Source organism: Trichoplusia ni, chromosome 11 (genome assembly GCF_003590095.1).
Source record: "Trichoplusia ni isolate ovarian cell line Hi5 chromosome 11, tn1, whole genome shotgun sequence".
NCBI classification, from domain to species: Eukaryota; Metazoa; Arthropoda; class Insecta; order Lepidoptera; family Noctuidae; genus Trichoplusia; species Trichoplusia ni.
The window spans coordinates 8,697,616-8,723,879 of record NC_039488.1 but is presented as its reverse complement, the minus strand read 5'-3'; the positions used below and the strand labels follow the sequence as shown (position 1 = coordinate 8,723,879).

General features: G+C 35.7%; 4 protein-coding genes across 4 annotated transcripts; 3 read left to right on the top strand and 1 right to left on the bottom strand.

The window, feature by feature from the left end:
- Positions 1 to 100: 100 nt before the first annotated feature.
- On the top strand, positions 101 to 9,497 carry LOC113498635 (ubiquitin conjugation factor E4 A). Its single transcript, XM_026878723.1, has 16 exons — positions 101 to 939; positions 1,190 to 1,321; positions 2,032 to 2,195; positions 2,481 to 2,660; positions 2,936 to 3,088; positions 3,252 to 3,420; positions 3,626 to 3,764; positions 4,023 to 4,217; positions 5,694 to 5,864; positions 6,053 to 6,176; positions 6,438 to 6,583; positions 6,810 to 6,959; positions 7,296 to 7,539; positions 7,902 to 8,064; positions 8,455 to 8,659; positions 8,909 to 9,497. Exons 1-16 carry the CDS (start codon positions 306 to 308, stop codon positions 9,057 to 9,059), a joined length of 3,120 nt encoding a protein of 1,039 aa, XP_026734524.1. The 5' UTR covers positions 101 to 305; the 3' UTR covers positions 9,060 to 9,497.
- Positions 9,498 to 10,538: 1,041 nt separating this feature from the next.
- Positions 10,539 to 18,477, top strand: LOC113498542 (glucocorticoid-induced transcript 1 protein-like). Its single transcript, XM_026878576.1, has 7 exons — positions 10,539 to 11,318; positions 11,869 to 11,996; positions 12,429 to 12,576; positions 13,202 to 13,341; positions 13,685 to 13,784; positions 14,719 to 14,822; positions 15,033 to 18,477. The coding sequence occupies exons 1-7, from the start codon at positions 11,102 to 11,104 to the stop codon at positions 15,174 to 15,176; spliced, it is 981 nt and encodes a 326-aa protein (XP_026734377.1). The 5' UTR covers positions 10,539 to 11,101; the 3' UTR covers positions 15,177 to 18,477.
- Positions 18,478 to 18,733: 256 nt separating this feature from the next.
- Positions 18,734 to 20,170, bottom strand: LOC113498544 (DNA-directed RNA polymerase II subunit Rpb4). Its single transcript, XM_026878578.1, has 4 exons — positions 20,047 to 20,170; positions 19,800 to 19,900; positions 19,373 to 19,553; positions 18,734 to 18,985 (listed from the first exon to the last, which is right to left on the bottom strand). Exons 2-4 carry the CDS (start codon positions 19,858 to 19,860, stop codon positions 18,811 to 18,813), a joined length of 417 nt encoding a protein of 138 aa, XP_026734379.1. The 5' UTR covers positions 19,861 to 19,900; positions 20,047 to 20,170; the 3' UTR covers positions 18,734 to 18,810.
- Positions 20,171 to 20,416: 246 nt separating this feature from the next.
- LOC113498543 (cyclin-dependent kinase 2-interacting protein) lies at positions 20,417 to 24,036 on the top strand. Its single transcript, XM_026878577.1, has 4 exons — positions 20,417 to 20,557; positions 20,639 to 20,878; positions 21,170 to 21,328; positions 23,847 to 24,036. The coding sequence occupies exons 1-4, from the start codon at positions 20,506 to 20,508 to the stop codon at positions 23,975 to 23,977; spliced, it is 582 nt and encodes a 193-aa protein (XP_026734378.1). The 5' UTR covers positions 20,417 to 20,505; the 3' UTR covers positions 23,978 to 24,036.
- The last annotated feature ends 2,228 nt before the right edge of the window (positions 24,037 to 26,264 follow it).

Below are 26,264 nucleotides of genomic sequence, written 5' to 3'. Positions count from 1 at the left end.
AAATGTTAATTATTTCATTAAAAAATATAAAAAAAACTATTTCAGTCTATATTTCAAAACCAAATCTAAATGTCATCATGATGATCCAAATTGTTGTAATGTCATTTTTATCAATTTTGTGATAAGTCAGCATTTGACGAAAATACGAATTCGAGCTATCGTCTGTTTTTTCTCTCGAATTCTCATAACACATGGTTATTTCTTGACAAAATGAGAGTAGACACTGAAAGTGAAGGTGTATTAAGGAAATTTTAATATATCGCTTAATATTGTTATTGTTCATCAAGCTTCGAATTTTCTTTACGATGTCGGAACCAAATAATCCTTTTGCGGGGCTAATAGGTGCACCTGAAGGATCTTCTGCAATTGAATCACCTCGAGCTGATGATAATGCTGCATTTCAAACTTCTGTCAAAGCGCCTCCTGGAGACGAAGAAATTGAAACTGTTAACAATATAGTAGAAAATGTTTTTCATTTTACCATAAATCCAAAAGCTGGCGAAGGTTTTCCAGTTGGAGACAGACAATTAGTCTTCTTAGAAGAATTGGCAGAAGCTACTAAGCCAAAAGTGCATTTAGATTTAGAAGCCTTAGAACAGGCACTCTTTGAAAGATTACTTCTAACAGACATTGAGACTTGTGTTATACCTAAAACATGTAGATCTTACAAAGAGCATGTTGTGCAGAAGCAGGTGTTTCCGTACTTGTTTAGTTCAATTCAGAATTTACAAACCTATGAACAGGTTTCAAACCAGGTTGTGAAGAATGCTGTTCAAAGAATGAAGGAACTAATATTCAGGAATGCAGTCACAGCCCTCAAGCAACCTGCTTTGTTTGAAGGACAAGACTTTTCTATGCAACTTGTGGAATTACTGCAACATGTTGACCCACAATGTCATACATTCTTCATAGATATTGTAAAAGCATTTATGTCTGATGGTAAGCTATTTTTCTATTTATTAACCATTAAAAAAAAGTTCTAATTCAACTGTATGTAAAGATGAAAGATTGATAAGTTAAAATTGGTAAAATATGTAATGAATTTCAATAAAAAAACTGTGTTAAATTCCATTTTGAATGACTTTTTCAATCATTTTAATCATTTGTATTTTGCGCTTTTGCTGTAATAATGTATTGTGTATTTATGTGAAATCAATAATATATGTATTTTAATCACCTTTGTTTCCAGGTGACCCAAATTCACAAGAACAGTTGCGAGACACAATGCTGCCTGTATTAAAACGAATTCACATAGATGTTAACAAAGCTAATTTAATCAACCTGCCGATTTATGTACTGCCCTCAATACAGCTGTTTGCTGGTAAGTAAGATTAACTGTTATAACTTAAGTAAGTGTAGAAGAAGGATGTGTGGTAATTTTGCTGCCTCTGTCTTTTCTAAATTTGTTCCATAGCAGTATTTTAGACTTCTGTGGAATGAGTTTTATAGACCTATGATAAGCATAGTAGCATATTGAAAAAAAAACATCTGATTTTGAATTTAGAATCATTTAAATGGTAAGAAGCTTAGAATGTTTGCTACAAAGCACTTTGTTTACCTCTTAAGAGAGTTTGTGTGAGCAGTGAGCAGTAATAAGTATGTGCAGAAATTTGTAGAGTTTCAGTAAACAGGATTTATTTTAAGATCCATATACCAAGTTTATTTTTTGATAGTTTTACATATCACATTGATGAAAAGATAGGAAGAAACTTACTATATTACTTATGTAATATATGCATTTGTTTTGAGATATTTGTTGGTCTCGGTATTCCTTTATGTATATTTAATATAACAATCTTAACTTCTACAGTCAAATGGAAACAAAGACCCAACAGCATTCATTACATTTCAAAACACTTATCTCATTAAATTATTTGCTGTATAAAACTTTTGATACTTATTCTAAAAGTCTTATATGGTACCATAGGGAGCTCGTTGAGTTTCCACTTTCCAGAGATTTATTGGTATTGCCTTCAATCAACCCACCAAAAATAAATTAACAATTTTAAAACCATTGTTTCCCTATTCCAGCCAATCAAAACTTAGCCCCTATACTTTTGGAAGCCTGTGAGCCCAAGAATGAGACAAATGGCCGGTTCTATCAGGATTCTGTGATTGGGGCGCTACTCAGCCTCTCAGTTCTCCCAAGGAATGCTTCACTGCCACATGACTTCTTTGATAATCCTATGGACCAGGTGAGAAGTATTTAAATTCCTAAAATAAGTACTAAAAGAATCTTTCTCAAAGATAAGTCCTTCGTTTTTGCTTTTCCTTACTTTTGTGATAATAAACTTGGCCTAATTCCAAGTTGGAAATCTGCTGTGTTCATGTCGACAAGGAAAACAAAATCTGAAATCATTTACTTACAAAGAGCTTTGTTTGTTTTGTCTCAATAAGTATGGTTTCTTATGGAAAGTGATGGGATTCCTAAGATTATGTGAACCCTTAACATGTTAATGAATACTTATTTATGATTACAGACTGCCACTTCAATGATAGAAACATCTGTATGGAATGCCTCATCCCACCTCACTAATTATTTGCATAGAATATTTTTGACCATCCTGAAAGGAGGTCCCCATATGAGGAACCGCCTGTTATCCTGGATGGGTAAATGTTTGAAGTCTAATGTTGGAAGAGGAAAACTTTGGAATGTTCAGGTATTTATTAATTTATTTTCTGCTTTTTATTCTTAAGAACTGTGTTGTTATTATATACTATTACAAATAGGCTTTAATTGCTTACACATAATACTTTTAGCCTTTCATCATCATAATCCACAGCAATTTTCTTCCCACTGCTGGGCAAACACCTCCCCATTTTCTTTGTTCATTTGCCAGCCTTGTCCAGACACGACCCGAGACTTAGCCCTTGTGTCTAGTCAACATTTTGTTTTTGAAAAATATTTTCTAATCATCTGTTCATTTACTTGCAGCACGGTGAAGTTAGTGCTGCTACCTTAAGCACAGTCTCAGATGGCTTCATGTTAAACTTGGGTGCAGTACTTTTACAACTCTGCCAACCATTCTGTACAACAGCAGATGATCCAAAATCACTGAAGATCGATCCTACCTATGGTGCAGTACTTGTAAGTATATTAACAATGGCACAATGCTGCTATATTTTTGTAAAATTACAGTTTATTTTATCTTTATATCATGTTTTCCTCACTTGTCAACATTCAGTTCAACATTATCCTGTTTCTAATTACTATTAGAGTCCAAAACTTTACTTCTTCTTCTAAATTCTAGCCTCAAGAATGTGCAGAGAAATCTGTACATTTGGACTGTCTCCATAGTGAAACCTGCTTACTGCCGTCAAGAGTTACTGAAGATGACCAGCCCGTGAAGAGGCCCACCGCTGAAACATACAACTTTGTTACGGAGTGCTTCTTTATGACCCAAAAATGTATTGATTTAGGTCAGTATTTCCCATATTTAAATAGTTGTTTATAAATTAACTCACTCTGTTTTTAAGAACAAATCTTTTTCTTTTACTATATTATTTTCAAGATCAAGAAGTTTTCAAAATCTGACAAACAAACAGCTTTCATTGCCTCATTGCAAGGGATTATGCTTAATTTTGATATGAGCTGTATGTACAATGGTCCCGCGGCGGTCCCCAGGCGTCCGCGTGTGCGCCGAGAAGCTGTGGCGCTGCGGGCAGGAGCTGGGGCAGGCGCAGCGCGCGCTGGCCGACGTGGCGGCCGGCGCGCACCATCTGCTCGAGCCCATGCGCCAGCGGGCACACCATCTCATGGCCAAGTAACTATTATTCATACACCTGTTAAATTGCGCAATCTTGTCTTTCTCATGCCACATCGAAATCAATTCTACCACAATCTTTTAAAGTAATCTTGGAACTGCGAAAGCAAGACAGTGCATTACATGGTAAAAGAGAGGCTGATGTGTGTCTTTCACAACTGCAATAATCTTCTTTTAAAAGCGGTGGCACTCTTCACGATATTTATATTGATTTTCGAGAGCAATCTAGCCAGATTTTAACCATTCTCCACCCACCAGGTTCGTGAGTCTCCGCTGCGCGCTGCTGGAGAAGGAGATGCTGACGAACCTGAACCGCCTGCAGGCCATGACGTGCACGTGGCTGGTGCAGGTGGCGGTGCGGCCGCAGCCCGACGCGCCGCTGCCCAGCTACGCGCCGCTCAGCCTGCTGCCGCTGCACATGCCCGTCACCACGCCGCCGCCGGACACGCTTAGGTACCTAATGCTAACTTTAGACAGATAGTCACAGCTTAACTAATATTGAAATGATATTATAGGCAACTGCAAGGATAGCCAATTGGTATAGGCTACCACGCCAAATTCAATGTGAGCAACGTGTCGCGGGTTCGATCCCCGGTCAATATTTTTTTTGCAAGTAACGTTAAACAATCTATAGAACTATTTTTTATAATGCTAGATGGAGAAAAGTTGAACCAATACATACATAGGTTATCCAATTATTTATCAGTTTAATAAGACTGAACGATTAGCCTTCAACTTAAGTCAACCTTATCAATGCAAATATGTTTCCATGGAGAGGAACAAACACTAGAAATGTAAGATGATAGATATTTATAGATTGATGGTTTTGACAACTACTTAACTGATTTTTCTGCTCGATCTGTGAAATCATTAATTTTAGTTTATACAGCACTTAGCATACCATAACCTAGCCATATAATAACCTTTTGTATCTCGCATGCGCTGAAAAAGCTTTCTTAAAAGGTTGTTTCTGTCTTTGCAGTCATTCTTTCAATCAGTCAATCAATAAACTCAATTAAATACTGTTCGCTACTCACACCGCCATCTATCGACGGACCGCGACAACTCAAAAACTAGACGAACGATAGAATGCGCGCAAACGGTTCGCGAATGAACATTCCTTTTTTATTTTATTTTTAATAAAACTTAAGCTTAGAAACTACATGATTAAAGAAATCAAACATTACATGACTTTCGGAGAAAATCAACAATCTAGATTTACAGGTTAACAAAATATTAAATTGGAGTTAAGGATGAAAGGGTTTTTCTATACTCTCCCGCAGAAATACCTCACGCTCTCTCTTGACACAGGACTTGACACACTCACTAGACACAGGTCCATGCTCAGTGCCCAACCCTGAGATTTCCCTCCATTCCACCGTACCATGTGTGGTATGTTCATCTTTCTTAGCCATCAGCTCTACTTTCAGGCTTCCGTAGAATGCTGCAGAGTAAGGCCTCAGAATTCATATTTTTATAAAATGCTTCTATATGTATAGTTAACTGCTCTTTTCCCTGCAAAGACCTGCTTGCAACGGATTTGGAATGTTGACTCAGTTAAGAGTCCTGTCATGTTTGCCAGAGCCATTTTGGCATAAAGCCGCTGTTGAGGGAGCCTCAAAACCTTTGAGCTCTTTTTGCACTCCTTATCTGCTATTTCCGAACGGGTTTTGGGATCAGACACTTCTGCTTCGTTGTTATCAGCATCTACCGTTCTTTTTCTGCTGGGACCAGCAAGCGGGTTGTCTATTTCCATTTTTCTTTCGGAGTTATCAAATATTTTAATGTCTGTTTATATTACAAGATTTCTCAAAACAATAAAATATTTGAAAGAAAAATTCCCCCTTTCCCAAATTGCGCCACAACACCCGGTCGTCGAATTTTTGTCTAAGCTGTTCAAAGATATTGAATGTTGTTTTTCTCCCACAGATGTGTCCCGGAGTTCGTGCTGGAGAACGTGGTGGTACTGATAACGATGGCGCGTCGCACGGTGGGCGCCATCACGGACGACGCCGACATCGCCAGCGTGCTGCGGCCCGCGCTCACGCTCGTGCTCACCTTCATGGGCGACTCCAGCAGGACTTATAACCCGCATTTAAGGTAATGGCGAATATTTTGGGTTTTCCAACTAGTCAAGAAACCCATCCAGATTCCTTGATGATGAGCTGAGTGCAAACATTTTAAAACTTAAATTAGCTACAGATTCAAACATTATCGAGTTCCAGAATGACATGAGTATGTATGATGACCCGAAAGTCCTTCTCTGTATAGCAGTTATGTTTTTTCAGGGCGCGACTAGCCGAGTGCCTGGAAGCGATGTTACCTAACCATCCTGATGATCAGCAGCCGTTGAGCAGCTTAGCCTCGTTCTACCGCGAACAGCTGTTCAAAGAACATCCACACAGGCAGCAGGTAAATAAACTACACTGTACTGTACTGTACTGTATACTGTATTACTATGTTTTTAAGGTTTACTTTTAAACCGGTGCAAAAAGCAATTGTTATAGCCTTCTGAAACGATTATGATTTATGTGTTCCGTTTGGGTGGCGTCCTGGCATAGAACGGTATTCGCTGGATCAGCTATTTGTTTTATGTATTTCTTCTAAACTTGTGATTAATATTAAAATGTACTACCTATACTGTCGCTTGGTTAAAGTTTTTTCATCTTCCAGCTCGTACCTTGCCTATTGGACGTGTTTGTGGGCATTGAGATGACTGGCCAGAGCGTGCAGTTTGAACAAAAATTCAACTACCGCCGCCCTATGTACCTCGTGATGGATTTCCTATGGGGAATGCAGGAACACAGGGATGCATTTACGTGAGTTTGAAACTAGAATCACCAATTTTGGTAACGACGGTCTTAGTGGTTTATATTTTACATTGTTTAAATTAGTTTAACATGTATATAGGTGATGAAACCTTTTAAGTTTAAGGATAAAAATATAACAGTAGATATCTCTGATATTTTTCCTCAACCGTTACCTATATTTATATACCATCAATATCTGGAATATTACTAATTCCACTTCATCTTGTTTTTATAGACGATTAGCTAAAGAAGCCGAGTCCAACATGGAGGCCGTCCACCCGCCGATATTCTTACGTTTTGTGAACCTTCTGATGAACGACGCTATATTTTTACTAGACGAGGCCTTAGGAAACATGGCTCAAATACGCACCATGCAGACAGCGCAGTAAGTTGAACCAAATGTATTGGTCTATAGGTATTATTATTCAAAAATGAATTACATCTTAATTAAGAAGATGTAAAATAACTTCTAAAACTAAAATTTTGTTTATATTATAATAATGTTATGCGTCAATCTTTCCAACCAATTTCGTCAAAATCTTTCCAAATTATCCAAAAGTAAAGCACTCGGATGATAACATGTAAATGATAATTATTATAGTTATATATCTCCGTAGTTGATGCATTCATTTTAAAGTTATAGTAGTACTTTTGTTCGTTGCGAAAATCGTTATTATGTTGTAATTGTTACTTTGAAGTAAGTTCCATGATGTTTCCTTAGGGAGTCCGGCACGTGGGCCAGCCTGCCGTCGCAGGAGCGCGCGCAGAACCTGGCCAACCTGTCGCACATCGGCATGCTGGCGCGCTTCGACAACATCCTGGGCCGCGACACCATCCGCACGCTCGTGCGACTCACCGCGCACGCGCCCTACGTCTTCTGCCACCCCACGCTCGTCGAACGTATTGCGTCCATGCTGAATTACTTCTTGTTGCATCTTGTTGGGCCTAATAAGAAGAATTTCAAGGTAATGCTGGAAAACTCTTTTATGAACATTTTTTTGGCATAACTTGGCTTTGTCCGTTCTTACCTAATGAGTAAGGTTTTCAATCTATGTAGTAAGGCGGATTATTGGAGAGATAATTAAACAACCAATGTCGAACACAATACATCTCCTTCCTGAAAGAAGTGCATTTTTTTAGTGCGACACTGGATTTCCGATATATATTCGTTTAATTATCACTAGTTTTAACATAGTTAATTAATATCGTTATTAATTTCATAACTTTAAAAGATAATACACATACCAATGTAAAGACTTTAACGTATGTGATTCATAAATCAGTGTACGTAGATAGTTACGTTTAGATTTTTTATTATTGTCATAAGGTAAAAGACATGAAGGAATACGAGTTCGAGCCCGCGAGCACAGTGCTGGACATCTGCCGCATGTACGTGGAGCTGGGGAACAACGAGCGGTTCTGCGCCGCCGTGTCCGACGACGGCCGCTCCTACTCGCCGCAGCTGTTCACATTGGCTGAAGCTGTGCTTGGTAAGTCAACACTCAAGTAAATGTACCATTTTCTCTTTCGAGTTGATTCTACATTAATGATAATAATGCGTCTTGGGAGCAGAAATAACAAGGGTTTTAGTTGATTTACGGGTATTGAGGGCAGTTTACTATTGTGGTGTGGAGGCGATTGGTTGGTATTGAACCATTTTAAGCAAAATTTTAAATTTGTAATGTCCTTCTATGTAAACCTTTAATCTTCTTTAACCAGCCATACTTATTAAATGTGATTATATGAAAAATAGTACACAAGTTCTTGCCATGAGTTCTTGCTACGAAGATTGATTGTTAGAATATTAAGATAACATCATCACATTACGGCCAGATAATGCACAAACCAAGAATATCCACTAATATCTTTTTTTCCTACAGTTCGCATCGGAGGCGGCGGACTTATAGGTTCTCTACAAGAAGTGGCTACACGCGTCGAAACATTTGCCGTTCAGCGGCAGCGAGACGAGGAGATTCTAGCGAACGCGCCGGAAGAGTTCCTGGACCCTATCATGAGCACTCTGATGATGGATCCTGTTATATTGCCCAGCTCCCGCACTACTGTCGACAGGACAACTATCGCAAGGTAACTTATTGAATACAATATAATATAACTGATTCAATAGTATTTTGAACTTGAAATGCCGATAGATACATTTAAAAATAAGCTAGCTGAAGTACGTTCGAGTAGTTTGGCTAATGTTACACAATCAATGAAATATGTGTGTCTGGGTGTCTTTGTGCACGTTATTTGAATATCTGTGAAACCGCCGTGGGTTGCGACAAAAAGAATAAGTTCCTTACTGATTTGATAAATGTGGTTAAATTGTTTCAGACACCTTTTAAGTGATCAATCGGATCCGTTTAATCGTTCGCCGCTGTCCATGGATCAAGTGAAGTCGAACACTGAACTCAAAGCGAAGATCATTGCTTGGATTGCTGAACAGAAGCAAAATATTGCTCAAAACCCGACCACTAGCACATAGAAGACATTTGAATAAGTTTTGTAAATTACTAGGCAAGCTAGTATTACGTAGGTTATTTTAGCGAGTAGATTTCGTATTGAAGGCAATACTATACATATATATAAGGCCGCTTGTGAAGTTATGGGATGTTGTGACTTGTGTCAAAGTGATAAACAGTGTTATTTGTATATTAATTTCAGTTGTTATTTTTTAATTGTAAATTTTATTTAGTTCCAATTTATTTACATATCAGTGGCAGTTATGTATTTCTCTGTTTTATTACCTATTTATTTTTGTTTTTTACAATTTACGTTCAACGTTCGATGCTACTTCGAGTTTAAATTGGGTGCATTTTTTTCTGGTAGGTACTATACAGTGAAAGTTCGTACCCACCTTTATATTGTGATAAATTACTATTTTCAGTCTATGATTTAGCATAATAAAAATAATTAGATGTAATAATTATTATTAATATATTTCCTGAACTGTCATTCTTGTTTATTTTACCCATAACAGTACGAGGAACTTTCGAAATAAGACTTGGTCAATTTATAAGACAAGCCCTCCGAATGTGAATATGCGTAATATTGTAACGTGGGAATCCATTTTTTTTTATCTTTTACTTTATTAGAAAATTCTCTTGCATGCAGGAGAAGGTGCTCGACTCTTTCACAATGTTAGGTCAAACCTTATTAATTAAAGCCCTGGTAAGGCCGTTTAACGCAATAAATAATTGAGTATTGAGTATTGAAGCGAACGCCTACGGTGTGTTGCAACAGACTGAGCCAGGTATTTTTATACTTTCATGGGGTGATTATTAGCAATACAAGACAAGAATTAGATAGAATATGAATAAAAATACTGCATGGATAGCCGAGTGGTTGAGGTCACCATGCCAAAACCACTGTGCGTGTCGTGTCGCGGGTTCGATCCCCGCGTAGGACAAGTATTTTTGTGAACCACAAATGCTTGATCTGAGTCTGGGTGTCATTGTGCATGTGATTTGTATGTTTGTAAAACCCCCCGCGACACAAGGATTACATTCCTTAGTGCGGGAGTCGTTAAATAAAATAATAATAATAAATCATCATAATTATAAGCAATACATCGCTGTATCGGTAAATGTTGTACAGATATGTCTATTGGCCACTATCGCCTAAATAAAGTTATTCAATTTTACTACTTCGACCCCGATTTAAATCTCGTAGGTAAGGAAAATATTTGCTTTCTAGCCCAAAGCAAACAACAAACATGCGAGTACTGGGTCTTCAATAACATCGACAGATCCGAGGTCTTAGACTAATATTTATTTACTAAAATATTTGTTTAAAGTTGCGGCATAAATACCACTAAATTAATTCGGCTATAACGATGCTAAGATAATTTACTGCTGTTTTATATAATATAATGATAAGGCATAAACTTAATTGCAATAAATAAATAAAGAGTGTTTCATTTCGTGTAACAGGGCGGAGGCCATAACAATCTCCTAACACAACGACCACAGACAAGGACAACTTAGTTGACATGGCGGAATAATCAGCTGTTAATTGCAATGCTAACGAATAAGTGGAATAATTCTCGTAGGTATTTCATAGTTTAGTAGTTTGTGTACTTTTAACTTGATATAGTTTCGTATTATAGGACGCGTATGTATTCTCGTGTGAATATTTCAAAATTTCTTACAAGAAAAAAGGAATGGCGCGATGTCCCTTGTCATCTGTCAGCTTCATTCATTCATCCATTGTGCAGAAAAAATGTGACTTGTTCGCTTTGTAATTTTGTTTTTATGTAATAAGTGCTAGTTGAATATTAGATACACCCGTTATACCATCCCAATACGTTTACGCAAGTGTTGATTACCGTATTGCATAATAAGACCACTCGTACTTACATCGTAGGGCCTGGTTTATTGTACCCCAAAATTATTCCCTCTACAAAGAGCTTAGTGCGGCGTCGGCAAATGAAATATTTATTTTTCCTACGCAGTGTTAGTTGATGTGTTTCGTTTAATGAAGATATAGGGGTGTTTATAAGGAAGTGAAGTGTGATCGGAAGTAAGGATGTCGGGCCGTGTAAGAAAGCAGTCGGACTGCCCTGTGGGGAAGCAGGGTCCGATGAGGGCGACGCTTCCCGTGTCGTCGGTGATGAAACAGAGCGGCGGGCTGAAGAAAAACGCGGCCAACAGCCCGACACTGTCGCCGACTAATGCGTGGAGGCGGATTTCGCCAGATCACGCCCTCTCCGGCCAGCGAAGCCCTGGAGCCGTCAACTACAAAGGTAAAGTATCTCAATAACATTCAAACCATTTAGATAACTGTTGGAGTGCCACATAAGTAACACTCAAGTGCTTATGATATCAAAACAAAGTAGTTATCAATAAATACATGGCAAAGGTAAATCACAATTACTCTTACAAAATCCGTGATGTATTGTGATTGATTTGAACGTAATAAATACATATGATAGTGGTTTAAACAATTTATCATTATTATTTTAAAGAGGGTAGTAGTGCAGGTTAGGTTTTTCTTTGAGAACATTGTGTGGTAGTTGTTGATAAATTTAATAATATAGGTCTACCTAACTCATACTATGTTTTCTATCATAAATTTATAATTTAATTAATATGTTACATTATTCTTTAACATTTATAACATCTTAGCAGTAACACAAACACTATTTGAGGGATAAAATCTATCTGCTATGGTGCCTAAAGGCATAATTAACATTATATATTGCATCTGCATTTGTGCACCTGTCTATTATTGCATAGTGCACCTTTTAACTATATTCATATGTATATTACCAACATAAACTGTGTATATTCCAGGCAAGGGACGGTTTGGTGCCAGCGTGATCAGGCGCACAGCGTCCCTAGACACTCTGTATCACAAAGGGCAATGGTCCAGAGACTATTATCTGCATGCCGGCCAGTTGCAAGTAGATAAGTCCACACAAGTATGTTCTATTTTTGTACTCTCAATTATGTATAGAACTCATGTGTAGTGATTAGTATGACAGGATATCATTTCAGCAAACTGACTCATAATTAAATGTGGTTAATTGGTATGATGATAGATTTGTGATCTATTGTTTAAAGAGAGTTAATTTATATTTATTTCAGATAATTTCAAGGAACCTATCATGTATGTTATGCTGATGCATTTGGTTAGCAATGGGTTATCTACAGACAGATCTATATTTAGTGATATTTAGATACCTAATCCAATGAATATATTTCATATGGCTTTGAAATAAAAAAAAGAGATTCCCTTATGTCATTGAACATTTTACTCATGAAATTTTGAAACCGGTTCCCAAAGCAAAACCTTTTCCCATTACATTATGATTATAAAGTGTCTAAATACAATGAAAATCATTTCCTTCCAGACTGACGATGGAGGTGGGGCATCAGGCCGCTCCTCCAGGAGTTCAGATGATGACAAACTTGACCGCTTCTTGCGCAGTCGTCTTCAAAGACCACACAAACCTTCTGCATCCGGAGATTACTCAAGCCATTCTATGAGCACAGCTCTTTGTAAGTATTAAACATTTTAAGGATATATTATTGATTAATCCTGCAAAATATCTGTTGTCCTTGTTATATTAGGGAGGTTTCAACAAATATATGAAGCTTACTCTTTGTCACAAGGCATTTAGTTTATTGCAGACCTCTTTATTGTAAAAAAAGCAAAATTGCATTACTTGCTGTAATATCAAGTTCAAGGTCAATGTAACTGTAGCCAATATTTTGATATGTGGTTTCTTTATTGTCTGATCATCTGTAACTTTTTACAAATACTTGTTAATTATTCATAAGTATTTATTTAGCCATTGATATAATGAAATTGTTATAGTGGCCTTGTGGTTTGGCAAAATACCCACATGAGTTTTTTAAAGTTATACGTACTTTCTTAGTAATTCTAAGACACCGCTGGTTAATGGTGAAGGAAAACATCATGAAGAAACCTGGATTCCAAATAATGTGCAGTGAGCTAGAGAGTTGTCATCAATGTTTAACCCTTTCTTATAAGGGAAGAGGCCTGTGCCCAGCAGTTGGATGTATATAGGCTGGTATTATTATAATGAAATGTATATTTGTTAGTGTGTCTCGTTCTAATCATTCCTCAATACTTTATGTAGATGTGATATGATTACGCCAGGGTCCCGTTTCGGTGGCGGCAGCGTCCCGCTGCGAGCAGCACAGTCGTCAGTGGAAGGTCTCAACCAGGAGATTGAAAGACTTGTGCTGTATCCCGCTAGCGGCACGCAAACTCCACACTTAGACCGGCTAAGAGACAAAGTATGTACCTGGATTTAAGGTTTTGTCTATCTGATGTTGCTCGCTGCTGTTACTGTCGTACCTTTCGTAACTATAGGGACAGCGATTTCAACTGTCTTATTTATATTTAGTAAGTACTATACATCTTTTCAACAAGTATCCTATTTTCATTGTTTTGCATTTAAGTATTTTATACACCATATCTTTGTGACTCCAACCTAACTGAAAAGTAGTTACGTCTTTCTTGCCTATGCAATTACTTGGAACCAAATTCACATTGTTTGTTTTATATGATACCACTCGGTCACCATTTTAGAAGTATTAAGTGTCAATATAAAAAAAAAAAACTTTGAAACCCTTTCAGGTGACTCCGGAAGGACATCGCGCGCCATTGGCTGAACTACTCAGGCGCTCCGTCAACACACAGACTCCTCACGATCTGTGTCACACTGCTCATTCATCAGGTAATCAACTTATAATATTAATTTTTTTCATTAATCATCTGTTACAATCCATTTATTAGGTACATACTAATGGCATACTAATTAAAAATAAGATGCCGAAGTAATGAAACTGTCAGCTCACAATTTTAAGTCTCATCACTCGAATTAAAAGATATAGTAGTTTAGATAAAAATGCAAATAATTTTCAGATTTATATATTCAGAAAAACAAGATCAACTAAAAATGAAGTGTTGATCAGAATAATCAAATCACAGAATCTAGAATTACTTTCTTTCTGTTAACTTTGTTTTATTCTTTACGAAATAACTGTCTTTGAACCTGTTTTTATGTTTACTATTTTCATTACATAGGAATAAAAATATCAGCCAATTTTGTAATTGCAATAAGTCTTTTCTTGTAGACATAATACGGGTACTTTTAAAACTCTTACTACACACACTCAGTCGAGCAATCGCGACTGATCAAAATCTAAAATTATTGATGCCACATGTGAAGTAATAAATAAACGGCGTATTTCCTGGACATTTTAATGTATAAAATGTATATCTAAATGGTTCGTTGTGGGCGTAGATCCACCGTCCCGGGGGTCTCTCTCCAGCGGTGGGTCCGCAGAGCTGTTGGCCGCAGGTCTTTACATAACTTACAGCTTTTAGACAAACCCTCGCAATTTAATAGTTGGTTGATATGCACAAAACACCAGAATGGTTTGACATTCCCAAAGCATGTGGTTTTCTTATAATTTATTCGCTTATTTGCTTCTATAGGTACTTTAATGAAAACTTGTAGACATAGACAATATTCTAGCTATAGAAGAATATTTTTAAGTATAAGTAGTGTCTTTTTATTCGCTTTTCAGATTGTTGACTTGTTTTCTTGAACTTACAGTTACAGTTAGCTGGTAGCTCATGTTAAACAAAGCCGTTGTGTTTTCCAGGCGGCAGTGTCTGCTCGTCTCCTGACCTGGACGGGTCTAAACTCGGCACATCTCCCCAAATAAATCGTTTCTTAGCTCGCGAACCTCCTGATGGTTGTGAAAAGGTAAGTTATTTTTAGAGTACAGTTTTATAAGTAGTCCTGTTCCCTTATTGACGATGTCAAGGGCACCGTGATTGACTGTAAGCCTTATAATCAAATAGCCATCAGTTCATTTGACAAAAGTTTACATCTATAATTTTACTGAAATTAATGAACCTGTAATAAAATTTCCTGCTTTCAACATATATCTGATAACTGTGTTCAATGTTATAGGTAAACCTGAAAGCGGGCGAAGGAGCGTTCTCAGAATCCGTGTCTGTGATGAAGCCGACGATACCGGGCTTCACGCTGCGGCCGTCGCTGGGCTCGGCCTTCCAGCCGCTGCAGCCCGCGCCGCCGCCCTCGCCGCCGCACTGACTCACCGCACTCCGGGCCAGAGGGTTTCTTACTAACCATACTCGACATTTCATTAACATTGCATTCATCTAACCCTCTTATTAAATCCTAAGTTATAGAAATTGAAAACTATCAATTTCTTGTTTTTTGACCTCATTTTGTTTGGTACAAATCAATCGCTTGTATTGTTAAAGCGAAGGTAGCTCAGCGGTTCATTTGTAAGAACAAAATATAAAAGAAAATATTTCCATAGCAGTGCAAAATTTCAACAAAATTTCTTAAGACAGAAATAACGTGTTAGTGGCATCCGAAACATCAGCTAGGTATTCAATAAACACGTGTTGTATCTGTTGTGACAATAATGAACAATATTTAATAAATTGTGACAAATTACGATGTCCCTTGATACAGGAAGTATTAAATGTTTGTCAATTTCCATCAAATTCGGAGTGAGAGTAAGAAACAGGAATGTCCCAATGTATTTGAACCGTTTAGACTTGCAAATATTTTGCACAAATTATGTATTTTGACAAACAGAGCAACCAAAGCAATTTAATCGCAGCATTAGATACACTAACGAAGCCAAACTCATGGCAAAAATATTTCGTGTAATACAAGTATATATTATGAGTAAGTTCGCCCTGATATTATTTTAACGAATACAATAGGTAATGCAGGAGCTATTTCTTTAAAATGTTAGATATTTTAGCACTCACCGCTCCAGCTAATTTGATTACATGACTGGATATATATTTGATCTCATTTTATGTATTATTTTAAAATTATGTACATAACACTATGTTGCAAATGTAGAATTTTAAAGTGTTATAGTATGATAAGTGTTTTTTTTATTATTCTCAACATGCATAAGCTTTTTTAATTTAAATCATTAAAGATTACTTCGGACCAAATTTCTGAAAGGGCCAGATCATCTTATTTGTGGTTATGGATATATCGGTTGCTAGAACGATTTTCTAATGCAAAAGAGCTTTAACTTGTGGGATTTGATAAAAGAAAATGTAAGTAAGAAAATAGACTGAATTTTTAAACTTTACTCATACTTTGATACAGGTAACTTGACATTATTTGTTACGTAGTGTACTATAAAGTGCCTATCATAAACTCGCTTACTTGTTCCCTTCAAGTCGACCAGTATTGCTTTGCGCACACGAGCTGCTTCATCCGCGATCTCTCTGTTTAATGAGTTACGTCAGTATCTGTATCAGGTACATGAGCCATTGTTCGTATAACGTTCGTTTAGGGAAAATTGAACCGCACTCGTTGGGTTTCTCATTTTGGCCAAAATGCATTTTTATCATCGAGACTGATAATGTAGTATGTTGACAACTTACACATAAACATAGTTAGATCTGCTTTTGGACATACGCAATTATTTTTTAAACCTTTTTTAAAATTCGACGGCAAATATATATTTTGGATGGCTCACCTTTGGAATATATATAGTATTTTAAATCTTATCATTGCTCAAACAAAATTTTTATTAGGAGCCACACTTATGATATACGCCGAATTTGAGAATGTAACTTAGTGATTATAATATTTCCAGTTGCTGATGTAAATTAGTACCTATTGATTATATTGGTTATTCAATAAACAAATGTGATAATGTAAGTGAAACGGTCGAATCTGAATATTGATCGTGGCTTGACAACTTTCGATACTGGCGTGTACTAGTGCTGTTGTAACCATGTTTTAACATGCTGCACAAAAGGAACAGTATCCATAAGTTGTGAAGAATTATCGAAGGTGCTGCGTAGTGACTATAAGTGTGTACAGACTAACCGACTTGTGACAGAGGAGCAGGGTGTTTGGGATGCGATTATATTGTGTAAGCAATCGCAAGTGACGGCTGAAATCATTTTCGAAATGACTGAATGTGACAAACAAAACCAGTATCTGACGCTACGAAGAAAATCGTTTAGAAATGTACAAAAGTAATTTCGTCTCATCCATTTGTAACATATATAACGATTGTGTGATATGTTTAAAATTAAATGTTGTGTAAATTATCACTCCGGTCGTTATCGATTTGACATTTTTTAATAGTGGTTATTAAATATATTGTGCAAAAACATTAACATGGAAGAAGAGCCGAGCCAATAATTAAAATCCGGATTTCTGTGTAAAATGTTTCTGAAATAAGTGCAATATATAGCTGTAATTTGAATAATTATACAAGCAAACAATTTGCGATGTACATTTTGAGGGTATCTGTATATTGTTTCTTCGTCTTCATGCCTTTTTGGATCCACATTTTCAGTTGCTGTATCATCGTCGTGGAAACATAATTTCTGTGACGTAAGCTTGATGATTATGTTCGCATTGCTTCCTAACAGCTTCCATGTCGCTTCTAGACTCCCCACACTTGGAATCCAAAACAATATTATGCTTTACTAATAATAGACTTATGTCACAGGTCCAGGTTGTAATTTAGGATTTATATAAGCCTCTCCCAATGTCGTTACCTAATTTAAGGTTTAGTAAGTTTTAGTAAAGGACCCGAAAAATTATTAGCTGTTAATAAATGTGTGCTATAAAATGGTCCCCTTACTGTTTAATTTAAAGTAAACCACTGGGATGTGGACAGAGATTCCTAAATAAAGATGTGTGTAGTGAGTACTCCCCATTCCAAGTGTCGGTACGCGCGCACTTTTCTAAAGGACATCTTTATTTACGAACTTGAAATGTTTTTAAAGTACATAAAGATATTTTTATATGTTCAGGGTAGGAGGAGGGTGAGTTGTACCATAAAAGTAACTTGGCTAGGACCTTAGATTTGATAGTTCTTTTATAGATGGTTAATATTATTTTAAAGTTTGCTTTTAGATGAATGATAAGTTTGTAATTTTTATTAATACAATATTAGATTAAAAAAAACTAACATTTAAACTAAACCAAAAGTGCCCATTGAGATAAGTTTATAATTCAAGCAAGCCTTTTGTTCGGCATTTTGTTAAAAAATAATGTTTAGGCAACAAAATTAGAAATTAAGAAAAATTATCGAGGATTGTTGAGTTTTAAGTTATCTAAAAATTGTTGAGGTTTATTGATAAAAAAAATCTTTTAGTTTTTTTACAAGTAATGTTAAACAAAGGGCTTGTTTAGTTAGAGGCATTAATTAACATCAATATTAATAGTATCTACTTTTAAGTAATAATAAGAATGGTTTTATTATAGTTTTGTTTCAGAGAAGAAATTCTAATTACTATTTTTGTTTCCAATATTTTATCACTTTTATCTGTTTTCACTGTAATGTATCTTGCTGTATTGCAGACATATCCAATATACAGACTGATTTAAACATTGCATTTTATTTTATACCTGATATACCTATTGATTGCTATTTGGTTAAAAATATTACCAACAAATTCTGATGCTATACCTTGCCACATTATTGTTTATTAGTAGACAAATGTAATTTCCCCAAGATAAACTGAATTGTTAAAGCATGATGATCAGTTTGACTTGTTTATAGCAAAAATGGCCTAATATCATTGTACAGAGGTGTGAAAGAGGGTGTCTAATTATTAGACATGGTGATAAAAAAATTCAAGGAATTGATTCAGAAAATTTTATAAATCCAGTCTTAGCTTACAAAACGAACATTTTATATTTGAATAATACATAAATTTTACTAGTACTGCAAACTGCGCTTAGTCTGTATATCATCTAACAATATCCTGAGTTCTTCATCTTCAAACCTGCCTTCTAGAGATGGTATTAGCGCCTTGGCTTCTTCAGGTGTCTCCGGACATAAATTAGCTAAGCTTGCCACTTCAAACTTATGTAGTTTCTTAGATTGTAGGAGACTGGAATAGGAGAAAAGCCTTATTTTATTTGCAAAAAAAGATAATAAAGTAGAATTTGGATGATGATAATTGGTGTTCAAAAGCTATATAGAAGCAGTATAGTTTATATTTATAACATCTATGCAATAATCTCTATGGTTAATGCCCAACAACATGGATAGTGTGGACAAATCATAGAAACCTTACACCATGGGCTTTCAATTTTAGAATTCCTTTTGCAGCGATAAATCACTAGTAGGTAAATATACCATGTTTGAGATTATAATTCACTTTGATGCCTACATGACTTGCAGTCTGTGGTTAGACATAAGCCAATTTTCTTAGGATTAAATATGAATAACAGCAGTTTACCCTAATATGTGAAGACTCACTGAATAATTGACTTACTTTCTAACAGCAGCTATTGTTTCTTTGTTTTTAAATTTCTTAAACATGTTAGTGTATGTGAGGGTTTTCATGAAAACCTCAGAGAATTCTTGTTCCTCCTCCGCAGATTCATTTTGTGCTTTCCTGTGCTCCAATAACATGTCCACTTCTGATATTAGCAGTGTTTCTGCATTCTCAAACTCTGAAATGAAAACAGAATAGTTTATAAAAAAATGTGCTATTAAGCTGAAGTTTGTTGAGCATTGCTTGACCTACTTGCAATAAGACAGAGAGGTCTTTGTTAGCTTCTAGAGTGGCTTAAATGAATGTAAATTGTTTTGCAACCTAGTGAAAACCTAAATATTTATTCATAAAATTTGTGTAATTATTATTTTAACGAATGTAGAATTTAGTTATTGTTTGGTGATTCTAATAAATCCTTCCTCACCTTTCGGGAACTGCAAATCTGCTGCGTCTTCTTCGACCACATCTTGTATAGGTCCAGCCATTGCTTAAGGGAGGAGAGTTCTTTTATTGAAACAGCAAAATCTGAAAGTTACATTGTACATTAGACCTTTTAGCAATCACAATAAATACGAAGTTTATAGTAAACAATATAATAAGCAGTCCAAAACATGACACTGCTTTCGGTCTAAATTCTTATTGCTAACAATCAATTTATAACTTAAACTTACAAGGTTTGTTATTTTGATAACTTTGTTAAAACTTTAGTAAACAATCCAAGTAATAGTTTTTGTGGTTAATCAGCCCAATCGGTAATTTCGGCACAAGTAAGTTTGACAGTCAGTGAGACTGGAGACAGTTGCAAAGTGACGTATACGTTCCATTTATTACGAATACGAACGTACGAATCGATAATCATGTTCAATCAAATTCCACAATAAATTATATTTTTGTATAAATACCGAATGCTTGATTTATTTATTAGTTTCATAATTTTTACCTTTTGCTTGGGAAGCCGTCTGGATATAATATATTTTATCGATAAATCATAGCCGCTCTGCGGTTTTGACAGAATGTACAAAAATGTACTTGTTGATTCGTTTTTAGGTTATGTTTACATTCTACAGTAAAATACAATATTATAGAATAAACACCAAATTATAGCAACCTCTGGTTGTTACAATAACACTATGTCGAAAACACCCACTAAAATAGATTCAACTCATGTATTTATTCCTAGAGGTAAGTGAACACATCTGCTAAAAATAGCAAAATAATTTCTATTTTTAAGAAAATTAAAAGTATTTATTTTGTGAATTTCAGAAATCACTACACCCAACAAGGACCAACAAGGTGTATCTAAAGCCGTGTTTTCACACGTTTCAAAACTGCATGGCTTGCTAAATGACTGGATAAAAATGAGAGATAGAGGTGTTCGGCTGTGTAGAGCTATATCTGCCCTTAAGTTACACGAATGTGAAGATGATTACTACCCGAGCCAACTAAAATCTCTGATGGAAAGCCTCCTAGATGCTCTGGAGGGTATTAAAAATATTGTTGATGGTAAATAATACAGATTTAAAACATAACTCCCAAACTCTTGTGACCTATCCTTATGTTGTTTTATTAATTTTACTTATAAACTGGTTGATGTCTTTATACAACACATAAAGACATCAACCACTTTAAACTTAACTATGTTATCAGGTTGCCTGCATTCATAGCTTTCTTGAATCTATTAAAAGGACCTGTCCTGACACTTACTTAAAGGACTTGCTTAACCAAATATAGGATTGTTAAATTTCTTCCCCGAATGGGACAACACATGTGATAATGTTAAATATTTGTTTACAGGTGTAAAAATTTTAAACAACCAGCTGCAAGCGTTAGCAAACTTACAACCCACTGATGATCCTGTAATATCCACTTGGTCCGTCAAAAGAATATCTGATACTGTTAGAAAAATATATGAATCATTAGAAAAGGAATACAGACTGAAGCAGGTTATCACGGGTAATAAATAAGTCTGACATTCACATGGACAATGGACATGTCTGTTTCATGTATGTCCAACACAATAATACCCCTGCAAATTATTAATTACTTTCTGTCTATCGGGTTAAACCTTGTTTAGCTCTTGCCTATCTTATTCTTATCCTAGTCATTATCTAATATATAAAATTCCCGTGTCACAATGTTAGTTACCGTACTCCTCCGAAACGGTTCGACTGATTTTTATGAAATTTTGTATACATATTGGGTATGTCTGAGAATAAAACAACATCTATTTTTCATACCCCTAAGTGTGAAGGATTGCTCACACAAAAAAAAAATATTTTATTTTTTGGACGAAATTTTTTGTTGTCCTTTTTTTTATAATGTGGCATTAAAAATACATATAACTAGAAAAAAAAATCGGCAAAACAACATTTGCTGGGTCAGCTAGTTTTTCTATATAATTATAGAAAAATTATTTCATTGACCATTACCCTTATGGATGTTTCTTCCTTTTATATACTAGGTGTCATAGGCAAAATTAAGATGGTCCAATTAAATTATAATTACATTGTTACACTGATCAAAATTCCACTAACATTCTATACGAATTTGTTTGAATAGTAATCTGACTTGCGGAGCAGGGCGGCTATCAGCATGATCTGAGTCGCAAAACAGTTTGATGTACCATTTTACGTGTTCACTCATTCGCTAAACATAAGCAATCGGAAAACCGAAACGAACCTGATGAGCTGCTGAAGAATTGTTATGCATCAGCTCCAAAACGCGGTAATGTAGCACGGATTCAGGTTTAGCCAAAAACAGTTGGATGCTCCCTTCCCTGAGGGGACAGGTGTCAATGATGAGGTCTACCCCAGTCATCCAAAAAGTATAGTCCCCAAAGCTGGTTCGGTTCTGTTTTTTATTAATATTTGAAATTACTCACCACTATAATTTAATAATTCTTAAGTCATTGCTTGACCCGTTACGTAAAACACTCATAGATCACCCTACTTAAGCTTTCATAAGGTGTTTTTTTTTATGATCATTATGGAAATCCATTTTAACTCACCTCATTTCGGTTGGCGTAGCACAAGGAAGTTATACACGCCTACTTAACTACGTCAAAAGTTTTGATTAACGATGCTAGGCGAACAGATTGTGTCGCATAATGATGAACGTTGGCCCCGATCACCACTCCTAGATGTCGCGTCGGTGTTATTTTAAGTATAAGTTAAAATAGGCGCTTTTCTAGAAAATATTCGTTTTATTTATATTTAGCAGTTATTGCTGTAGCTGAGAACCACTATTATATACGTAATTCTCTCTCTGCTCGCCTAACGCCGCACTGAATAGGTAGTCGTTATCCCGCCTGAGGGTAGCCCAACGTTGTCGGCTAAAAGATTCCTTCCTTCTATTTGCCCCAATTTCCAACCCTTGCGGAACTTTTGCTATCACCAACACTTTACCTGGAGAATCTTAACTTAAATAAGCTAATAGAAGTCATTAAATAGAAATTGATCTGGCTAACTTTTGGTTTTGAATCTTATATAATTACGTTCGAAGAAGAAGAGAAAAAAGAAGGAGCTCACTAGGTAGGCATACGTAATACCCTAACCGTTTTTGAAATTGCTCTTTTCTGATTTTCAAGTCTATAAAAGTCCCTGGTGATATGATCATGATTTAAATAAATGTCCTAAACTGTTTATATTGTATAATTGACTCAAGTAGCCTTGACATTTAAATTTGACGCGTAGCACTCCGTTCAGCTGTACTTAAAATAATACGTAGTTACAAATCGGCCTCTTCTTGATACAAACATCTCGCGTGTAAATATCATTTTTTTTTTACTTTATTTGTGTGACCTTTATAAGGCATGTAATGTTTATATTAATTTACGAACCCTTTATTATTATTAATTTATGCAAGCACTAAGCAGTAAAAAACAGAACAAAAAAGAAAAGGTGTGCAAGGGTGCGGCAGTTACCAGTACCAAAATGGTCTTGAGCACAAAAAATCACAAAAAAATAAAATAAAGTTAAGCCCGTGGATTTTCTGTCATTTTTCTCGATTCTAAAAGTCGTATAGTGACGATACCTGTAAAATAATAATAACCTATAGCTTTATAAGTTCCTGAGATTATCCTGATCAGCCAACCTAACCATCAAACTGTTTAAAATTGCACTATCGCGCAATATGTAGGTATGTGCAATAGAAATTTCTCATTGGAAAACGGGGAAGTGGGTCAAATTTAAATAGCTAAAAGTACGGGGGAAGGAACAGGGGAACCTAAATAAAAACCTGTAATAATTAGTATCTTACTTAATAATTTACGCATCACGTTGTTTGCTCGTTATGGACTCATATGCTAATCAACCGTTTTCAATGAAATTTTCACACCGTCTGCAGTTTGATCGAACGTCAAAGATAGGATACTTGATAAACTTAATTTAGTGTTTTTTTTTCATTACCTGTTAAGCGGTATGAAGTTCGCTGGGTTAGCGGATCTGTTACGACTAAGTATTTATTGTTACAGAGAATGTGGCACACAGCAGAGATGAGAAGCTGATAGAAGTATATACGAGTGCGTGGGAATTTGAAGCTTACTTCAACATTGAATCAAATGCTTACTTATTTGCTGAAGTTGGTCTAGCTGGTGTGACGTAACAATAATTACTATTAAGTTTAAATGTGTGAATTTGTAAATAAAATGTTGAATATACAATCGAACTTTTAACATTTTCCTCATACCCCTTTCCTCATTATTTAAAAAGGAAATTACCAGAATTCGTACGAGACTGTCATGACCTTTAAAGGCATTAAAGCCTGTACCGAATCTTTAATGAGGGCTTAAGTTCTTGTCCCTAAAGTATGTTTGATGGTAAAGTGGACATAATTTAAGGTGCTTAATCAATCACTGTTCTACTTAGCCCTCGCTTCCTTATTTCCATTCGACCTTTATAAAAGGTGGGCTGAGGGCCACTTCTAAGAAATATTGTAGAAGTTGTGAAAAAGACACCCATCTAAGCCACGAGTGCGCTTTCTAGCTTACAAAATAAATTAATAAGAGGCGAACATTCCTAGACTTTACCGAAAATTATCAGAACGCTTAATAGTTAAAATGGTACTAATAGCAGATGACCTCGACATTACCATTTCATACATATCGCTAGCTGAGATGCGATAGGGCGGTGAGCTCGGTAACCATGGCAACGCTTACCAAACAAACAATTTAAATACTACGCTTATAAACAGTATTGATGTCCACTTTACAAATTGGTTGCGGTCATGATAGGTTGTTATTGCTACATACATATATATTATGTAGTACCAATATGTCGGCGTGTGTACTACGATTGTTTTATTGTCAATAATGATTAGCATCAGGGCCCCGATTCTGCTATTTACAACGGCTGATGAATGCCTGGCAATTGGATTAAATTTGAAATTATTTCCATTCTGTTAAGCATTATGCTAACACAATAATTGGATATTCATTGTATTGTGTAGAAAAATGCTTAAGAAAATACGAAAATTGATATTTTGGCCCAATTTCATTCATTCATCGGCCATTGTAAATACCCGAATCGGGGCCCTGGTATGTGACGCTCGAAAATATTTTACACTGTTATTGCGATTGGATCAAAGTGGACACAACATGAAAAATATCGTTGTACTTTGTTAGTAAAAATGTAAGTTAATGCTTACGTATATTGCTGTTTTAGTCTGCAGACGGTATGTACCTAGTGAACCGTGTGCTGTATTTCAAAATAACAAAAAGGATATTAAAAGCAATAATTTATCGCTCGTGAAATGCATTATAATAGCTTTAGCGACTAAAATACAATATAAATTGATTTCTTATGCATATAAGGCGACTTTCTATCCCGGTAAACCGCGGGAAAGTGTAATAAGACAGAAGTAAGATTGTAAGTGATATACCATGGCACGTACAAAATAATGTTTTATCTAAGAAACATGGAAATATTACAATTTATCTAGCCATTGGAAACTAACAGTGTCTACTACAAAGTAAAATTGTGGTATTTGTATAAGAGGGACGTCGCTTTACGCCATGTTATGTGGTGTCTCACTTTTTAACTGCAACGGCGAGAATGGCAGGCCTCCGTCTCTATTGTAAGGTTTATTAGAGGAAACTGAACATTGGCAATACTTCCATACCCATAATGTTTATGGCATCATTAGCTTGGGGAAATGCCAGTCGTGGAATTCAAACCACCGTTAACAATCTTCATGCCGACTCTATTTTGAAACATTACAAGATAAATTTTAATGTCTTATTCGTGAAATAAAACAGCAACTCACTTCAATTTAGTTTTTCATATATTAGTGCATACTTTTATACATATGTATTACTTATAACATAACAGAAAATATTACTTCCTCTTCAGTTCAACCATCCGTCTCCTTTTCGTTTTTAAAATTAACCAAGTTTTCCCGCGCCGGCAAGTACTAGCTTCCCGCCACGCTAAGTGTTGTCCAACCAAAAAAAAATGGCGGGCGTGCGGCAGCAGGATATCGATAACCGAATAGATTAAACATAAAAGTTATTTTATTAAAAAAAAAACGTATTTAAAAATCAAAGTTTTAATACCTATTATTATTTGAAATAAAATTATAGAAATATATTTTAAAAAATCATGACATTCGGCCATCAGACATCGTGCCGACTCCTGGCGCACGACTTACTAACGATTATAAATTTTATACAAGTGCATCATTTGCTATTATGTTAGGATTATTGCTTGTTATATTATATATCTTCATCACACTTAGTTTTTCCCCTAACAAAAACTTCCTGCGGCACAATACAATAATACGCAGGAATTTAAAAGTATAACAACAATTTATACAAGTTGAATCTCAACTGCTGCTGTTTCTTCTACCTTCTTAAAACAAATCATGACATTCGCCAAATAAAATGTATAAACAG